General features: G+C 41.6%; 1 protein-coding gene across 1 annotated transcript; it reads right to left on the bottom strand.

The window, feature by feature from the left end:
- Positions 1–1,560: 1,560 nt before the first annotated feature.
- Positions 1,561–4,468, bottom strand: LOC148354196 (dual specificity phosphatase 29-like). Its single transcript, XM_088351858.1, has 3 exons — positions 4,290–4,468; positions 2,093–2,316; positions 1,561–2,021 (listed from the first exon to the last, which is right to left on the bottom strand). Exons 1-3 carry the CDS (start codon positions 4,466–4,468, stop codon positions 1,795–1,797), a joined length of 630 nt encoding a protein of 209 aa, XP_088207984.1. The 3' UTR covers positions 1,561–1,794.
- Positions 4,469–7,903: the final 3,435 nt, after the last annotated feature.

Genomic DNA, 7,903 nt, shown 5'->3' with positions numbered 1-7,903 from the left:
GGAAGTGTTTTTTTTTTCTCTGTTAAATCTTTTAAAATATATTTTCTAATAATGGAATACAAATATTAGATTCAAGAAACGGCAGCACGGTGACACAGTGGTTAGCGCGTGTGCAGCACAGTTCTGAGATTGAACCTCTTGTGTGGAGTTTGCATGTTCTCCCCGTGCTTGCGTGGGTTTCCTCCGGGCATTCTGGTTTCCTCTTGCATGAATAAGCGAGCAAATTGTCTGTCCCTGTGTGCCCTGCGACTGGCTGGCAACCAGTTCAGGGTGTCCACTGCCCGAAGATAGCTGGGATGGGCTCCAGCACCCCCGCAACCCTACTGAGGATAAGCGGTGCAGATAATGGATGGATGGATGGATTTAAGATACATTTTAGGACTATTGGCTCGTTATTGTGACAATTCACTGCATTTGGTACTCATCTTGTCATGATGAGTGATTAGGATCACCTGTTCCAGCTTGTTTGGCGCCATCCGCTGCAGGCTACCTGATTGGTTCCCTGTCCTTTTTAAGCCCACTGCTTTCACACGCCTTTTGTCAGTCCATCAGCGAACCTCTGTTTCTACAATGCAAGCACTTTGACTCTGACTCCCGTCGGTCCCGCTTTTTGTACCCATTTTTTCCACCCGTCCGTACCTGATCTACAACCTGTTTTTTGAGCCCGACTAAGCTTAACGACCCGTTTTTGATTCTGACCACGTTTTTGTGCTCTTGCCCCAGCTATAGCGTTTTTTTCCATCCTCGACACCGCCATTTCCCGCTCCGGAAGATCCACTTCCGTATTCGGAACACGAACCGATTGTGTGAGCGGCTTGCTTCCCGCGTCCAGCGAGCATTGGATCGCGGGCGCTGCCCTTCTCTTTCTATCAATAAACTTGTGTTTACCGTTACGCATTTGGGTCCTGATTCCGTTGTGGTCATGACACATCTCACATTTTAACTGCATATTTTGGTCATTTCAATTTGCGTTTTCATGTTTTATTGTGTTAATTATCGCAGAAAACATTAAACTTAATGTAAACATTTTAAAACAGGGTAAGGATCTTGGATTTATTTTTATAGTCATTATTTTATTATTTGTTTTTCAGTCATTTAGAACTCATTTACTTTTTTAGGCAGAATTAATGCTGTTAACAGCTGGGATGGGCTCCAGCACCCCTGCAACCCTACTGAAGATAAGCGGTGCAGATATTGGATGGATATATCCATTCAGTTGTCATTCAGTCTCTACAGGGTTCTAAATTGTATTTTAATTTCCAGTTAGTAGAAGGCCTTGAGTGAAATAAGGATTTTTCTGCTACCTCTAAAGTTTTTTTTGTCATAGCCCTCCTTCGTAGTATAAAAGTGATTGTCAGCCACTTTGACTGCACGTGTAAATCAAACAACTTTGTCTGTACCTCATTTATGCCCATGATCTTCTGAGTAAGAACCTCAACGGAACTGCCTAATTCCAGTGTAGTCTCGCAACCTGGATGTTTAACAAAAAGTCATCGTCTTCATTTCCTAGAGTGGACGCATTCAGGGGTCCCTTAACTTAAAAAAACACATCTAATTTGGGGGTACAGTACAATATTTGCCCTTTGCAGGGCAGCCTTTGCATATGGACTGCTTAAACTTGACTCAAATGTTACCGCCTATTACTCTTTCTCGAGTTTCTGTGTTTTTACTGTAGTTTTGTTATCAAATTGCAGAATATCTGGATGTAAGCTTGGAAATTGGTGCAAGAATGTTGGTTGTAGACAAAGACCAAATATTCGCCCCAACCCTTTCGAGACACGATCCCAATCTAGACTACTGTTTTTGTGTCTTTTGCTGTTTTAGCCTCAACTTCTCCTCTTGTAGCGTGATGTCAAGAGCTCTGAGCTGCTTAAGAAAGCCGTGGTTGGGTAGGACGCAACGCCGCTGCCGCACGTGCTCAATGGCGTCCACCACCGTCAAGCCTTGCTCCATCATCAGGTAGGCCAGGACCAGTGAGGCTGACCTGCTGCGACCCATCACACAGTGCACCAACACCCTACCTGGAAGGAATTGGACCATGAAGAGAATCAAGGACAGAAGGCAGAGTCTAGATTTTGCTCAGGCGACTTACTTTGTGCTTCTTTCAGGGCCTCTCTGATGAACTGTGTCGCCGGGCAGAAAAACTGAGAGATGTTGAACGTGGGTTTGTCATCGGCCTCTACCCCAAAATATCGGATGTCTACGTCTTTATAGTAATCAGCGCCAGTCAGCACGTTGTTGAATTTTCCCTCCGCAGCATTCAACACATGCGTTATGCCGAGTTCCTTCAGGCCGGGTCGCTCCAAGGCCGTCTTCCTGTCCGTTGTCAACACAAATGTAAGATGAAGGTCATTTCCACAGCTTCCAGTTGGACGAACGTCAGTCACGGACGGTAAATATAATGTTGTCTCGCCTTATCCACCTGCCGAAATTTTTCCAAGTTGTACATGGGCCATGTCTCCAATATGCATGCTTAACGGACAAAAATGGGGATTGTAAGATGAATGCTAGTTTTGGACAGGATGGTAACTATAACGTTGTGTCACCTTATCCACCTGCCTCAAACTTGTCCAAGTTATCAAAGAAACTTAACGAACAGAAAGAGAAATTGTAAGGTGAATGCCAGTTTCAGACGGTTTAGAGACTTCTTGCAGCCACAAACCAGAGCAGGCCGAGGTGCTTTTTTATCCTCAAAGGTGAACCAAGAAAAATATCTCAACAAACCGTTTTCAGCGCAGAGGCAAGTAATATTTAATTTCTGACATGCTATGAAAAATTTAAGTCCTCTAAATAAGTTGATAGTTCATCTGTGTACCTATACATTTTTCCTTTGGACTGAGCAATCGATCATTCTCATGGACTGCAAAATCGATAATGTAATATGTTTTTGAGTCCCTGCCAAGATCCCTAATCCTATCGTTCTGTTTCATTTAGTTCTCTTCCTTTGTGTGGTATTCAAGTTTATTCTGTAGGTTAGTGAAAGAAAACTCCATTAAGCCGAGAGTGTGTGTGTCTTAATCAAAGTATATTGAACTGTCAAAAACAATAAAAAAAATTCTCTTAAAAATTGCTATGTAGCCAATCCTTCAAATTATGAGACTGATATAACGTTCTGAAAAACAAATGTGGTGCTCCCAAAAGGCAAGACGAGTTTAGAAAGAAATAAACTTGGCTCTTTAATTTAATTGCTCAATAAAGTTTTGGTTAAAATAATTTATTGACCACCCAATTTTGTTCCATTGTCAATCGATTATTCACTGTAAAATTTTACTGACCCCTACATTCGCTACACAAAGTACCGTATTTTCCGCACTATAAGGCGCACCTAAAAGTCTTAATTTTTTTCAAAAGCTGACCATGTGTCTTATAATACAGTGCGCCTTATATATGGATCAATATTAAGTCGCAAAGTCTTGCAACTAATGCAAGACACCGCCGACTAGATTTTCCCCCGAACGCGAAGTAGTCCGCGGTGTATGCTGGGATTTATATACCGGCGTTTCATTGGCTAACCAATGTGTCAATCATCATTTGAATCGATCACTATTGGCTAAAGTTATTCTGAGGTAAAGGGGGCGGATCCTTTTTATCATTTACAGGCTCGCATAGGCTAAAGGGGCAAAACAAAGCCTGCAATTGGCCGAAAAAGATGAATGTGAACAGCAAGTCTGGTTGTCTACGGCATAGAGGAAACGTTTTACCATTCTGTATTTGTAAATATTTTACTCTCCTGGATTTACTACACTCACGGATATGAGAGGACCATGGTTGCACATTATTATTGAACACAACGACTTCGGTGAGCTACTCCGGCTATATATTTTCCCAGTATCTTGTTTCAGAGTGATATCGATGTTTCTGTGATGGGTCTTTTTTTAAAATTAACTCAATTCCAAATGTTTATTGTCATATGCACAGTAAAGTTGTGAGCGAAAAAGAAAATAGAAACTAAGGAATGGTTGGCATTTCTTGAATCCCAAGACTTTAACCTTCCAAATGATATTTGGAACGATTCATTTGAGTGACATCGTACGGACACCGCATCCGCACGTGTCTACGACACGTATTTTCTTCTTTGCAAGGTTTCGGAATGTTAAGGGGGTAATAAGTTTGACTGAACTATCTGACTGTTTTGTCGACGTTCCCATTGTAGCGCCCTATAATCCGGTGCGCCTTATGTATGGAAGATATAGGACCAAAAACTATTTTTGGGGGTGCGCCCTATAACCCGGTGCGCCCTATGGTGCGGAAAATACGGTAGTTTCAATTCCCCCACCCTTTTCACTTACTCATCCCCGATGAAGATATTGGGCCAGACTTGGTTAACATGTGCATATTGAACGCTGGTTCCAGACCAGAAAAGCTTTTCCAGGTCTAGAGTACCCGGGGTAATGTAGTCGCTGTCTGGGTCCACTTTAACAGCCGTGTAGGGGTTCTTTCCTCTTGATTTTACCGCACCCGATGACATGGTTCACCTACTGTATGATCATCGATGAAAAAGAGGGTGGTCAAAAGTTAAAGCTTTAGGGCTTGAGAGCTTTAACTCTTGTCATTACAAAACTCAGGAGTAAACATCTGAATCTACCGGATTTTTAAGACTTTAACTCAGAAATTAAAGCAGTTTTAAAGCTTTAACTCAGGAAGTAAATATTCAACTACAGGTATATTGTGTTTTTAAGTATTACCCAGCCTGTGTCGCATTAACTCTTAAATTATAGCAGTTTTTAAGCTTTAAATTAAGAGTTAAACTTTTTAACCTTGGAGATAAAGTTTTAAAGTTGGCAAGTATTGGGGATATTTTAAATCTGGCAGGTTTTACACTATTAAAGCAGCCTTTAAACCTTTAATAAAAAACGAGGGCCGTTTTAAAGCTTTAATTGAGAAATTTTTGTTTACATTTTGTTTACATTTTTGACGTTATAACCCATAAATTAAAGCAGCTTCAAAGATTTTACTCTAGACTTAAAACCTTCCATTGATCCTAAAGCTTTGGAAATTAAAGGTTTTATATTTATATTTAAAGAATTACACAGCTTTTAACACCTTCACTCATACAATCAAAAGGCTTCAACGCTTTAACTCAAGAGTTAAAATAGTTTTAAAGCTTTAAATTTTGACAGCGCTAAAATACATCTAATAACATGACGCTCACACCGCATACCACCATAAAATTCAAACACGACAGACTATTATCATGAGGAAGACTCGTATCAATAAATTCATCACATAAGAAATTATGTATATTTAAATCATATTAGATGATAATTTTTTAACAGTAATAGTATTATCCTGATTATCATTGGGAATTTACAATTTCCGAGTCTTATGTGTCTTGTGAACGCCTCCTACTCCATGCTATACAATTCTGAACACACAAAACGATTTAAAAACACCAAAAATATCAAACTTTTAAATGTTCATGAAGAATATTGACGAGATGGATAACTTACCAGTCATGTCATTGTGTGAAGGACTTGTATTCCTTTGCATTTGACATGAGGACATACGCTAACTGCTCCTTTTGGTTTCACGTGATATTTTTAGGCTGTTGCCTGCTTTGGCACCACATGATCTTGACACGCAAATGTTTGCCGGTTGAAAAGTTGGTGACACACATTGATATACTTTTACACAATGACGATATACAAAGGTCACAGTCCGGGATACTCGGACCTATTTGCGGAAGTAACCCACACTTAACCTACTGTAGTGCTGCATATACAGACAGAATGTTATTAATTAACGTCAAGTCAAGTCGAGTCATGTTTATTTGTATAGCCCTTAATCACAAAGAGTCTCAAAGGGCTGCACAGACCACATCCCCTGATCTGACTCCTACATCAAGGCAAGGAAAAAGTAAAAAACCTCAGGATGGGGAAAATGGTGAAAACTTGAGAAGGGGCCACAAGTGACCAGGCTGCAATGGATGTTGCAAGGGCATCAACAGACAATACACAGACACCATTGACATTGAATACTTTATTGGTAATAACATAATTTCCAGTTGACAGCTTTCTGTCCCACAACCTTGACCAATGCAACGAGTTCTCGATGTTAGCATACATCAGGTCCAACTGCTGGTACGATGGCTCAAAGTGCATGCAAGGTGCAAAAATCAAGCTCATCCTTCTACATCAAAGACAAGAAGATAAGACTGTGAGCGCAACGTTCACTCATAAGCTATTGGTTGTGAGTGTGTCTTAAGCATAGATTTAAAGTCTTCCACTGAGGTTACAGATCGAATCTCAGTGGGCAGAGCATTCCACATTACAGGGGCCCTAATGGAGAATGCTCTCAAACCTGTGGATTTCTTCTTGGCTCTTGGAATCACTGTTAGATCAGTATCAAAGTATGTTAGACCAGCAGAAGCTCCAAGCAGGAACTTTTTTGGGGTGGCTTGTGGGTACTTAAATGTGATAGATATGCAAACCTTTGTACAATACCAAAATCACATCTTATACTGACAGGAAACCAGTCAAGGGCAGCTAAAATCATGATCAATGTCAGAGACCAGAACAAGCACTCGGATCCATTAGCGTCAGTTTTATAGTTTATTTGGACAAGGGTCGGTGGAGCAAGCTTGAGACGTCGGCTCTTGGTGGCAGAAAGCCTCTTTGGACGGAATGGCAGCTCCGTGGTGAAACGCGTGACGAGCAACATAGCAGGTAAGTCGGTGGCCGGGACAGGAGAGTAGATTGTAAACTTGTAACAGAAAAGGGTCAGGCAACGAGAAGCAGGCTTGGAATAGACAAAGGGATCGTGGGTACCTTGAATGTTGGAGACTCACTCATGGAAACGAGGAGTACACTCAAACGTCCATCTCTGGACGCTGACAGCTTAAGTAGAAAGCTTCCACCAATCAGTAAGCGCAATCCAGCACGCCAGCTGATTACCTCAGGTGGCTCCAGTTAGGTAATCACGACAATCAAACTTTCTTGTTCTAGTTAAATGCCTGGCTGCAGCATTTTGTACCCGCTGCAAACATTTGATGCTAAATATTTTAAAATACAAGTGTATTCTAGATATTTGTTGTCATATTTTAAATAAGAAACATAAAAAAGTACAGGTTAATTGGCAGGTCCTAGTTGTCCCTAGGAGCATGTGAATGGTTGTATGTCTCTGTGTGCCCTGCAACCTGCCCACTCCCCAAAGATGGCTGGGATGGTTAGACATTTTTAAATCTCAGGTTGTCATTATGACTGATTACTTTCACCTGTGCCCACTCGTTTGGCGCCAGCTGCTGCTGACTACCTGATTGGTTCCCCGTCCTACTTAAGCTCAGTCCTTTCACTCACTGACTCACTTTGTCAGTCCGTCAGCGAACCTCTGTTTTCACAAGGCAAGCATTTTTGACTCTGACTCCCGTCGGTCCCGTTTTTCACCCGCTTTCCACCCGTCTGTTTCTGATTTCCCCGTTTGTCTCCGGCTACAACCTGTTTTTTGACTCCGACCACGTTCTGATCTCCCGTCCCGGCTAACGACCTGTTTTTCCATCTACTACACTACGATCTCCCGCTCTGGAAGATACACTTCCGCATTCGGAACACGTTCCGATTCTGTGAGCGGCTTGCTTCCTGCGAGCACCGGATCGCGGGCGCTGCCTTTCCTTTATATCTCAACAAACTCGTGATTAACGTTACGCATCTGGGTCCTATTTCCGTTCTGGTCGTGACACAGGTAGCCCTTTCAAAGTCTTGAACCCGCATTTAACAAACACTTATATCAAATATCAGATGTCAATATAAAAAAGATGAAATACGAAACCCAACACACATTATTTGATCATAAAAACTGTATTTACATTACTGGTAAATGTCAGTCTGTCTGTGCGGAGAACAGCACTGCTCCCCAATGAAATTCTTTACGTAATCACAAAGCTCACTTGTGCACCTTTAGTGAGTCA

The sequence above is a fragment of the Urocampus carinirostris genome, chromosome 13 (assembly GCF_059441175.1).
Source record: "Urocampus carinirostris isolate Australia breed hairy pipefish chromosome 13, RoL_Ucar_1.0, whole genome shotgun sequence".
In the NCBI taxonomy this organism is placed as follows: Eukaryota; Metazoa; Chordata; class Actinopteri; order Syngnathiformes; family Syngnathidae; genus Urocampus; species Urocampus carinirostris.
Note: the sequence above shows the minus strand (reverse complement) of the source record. Positions and strands in the feature narration are given on the sequence as shown.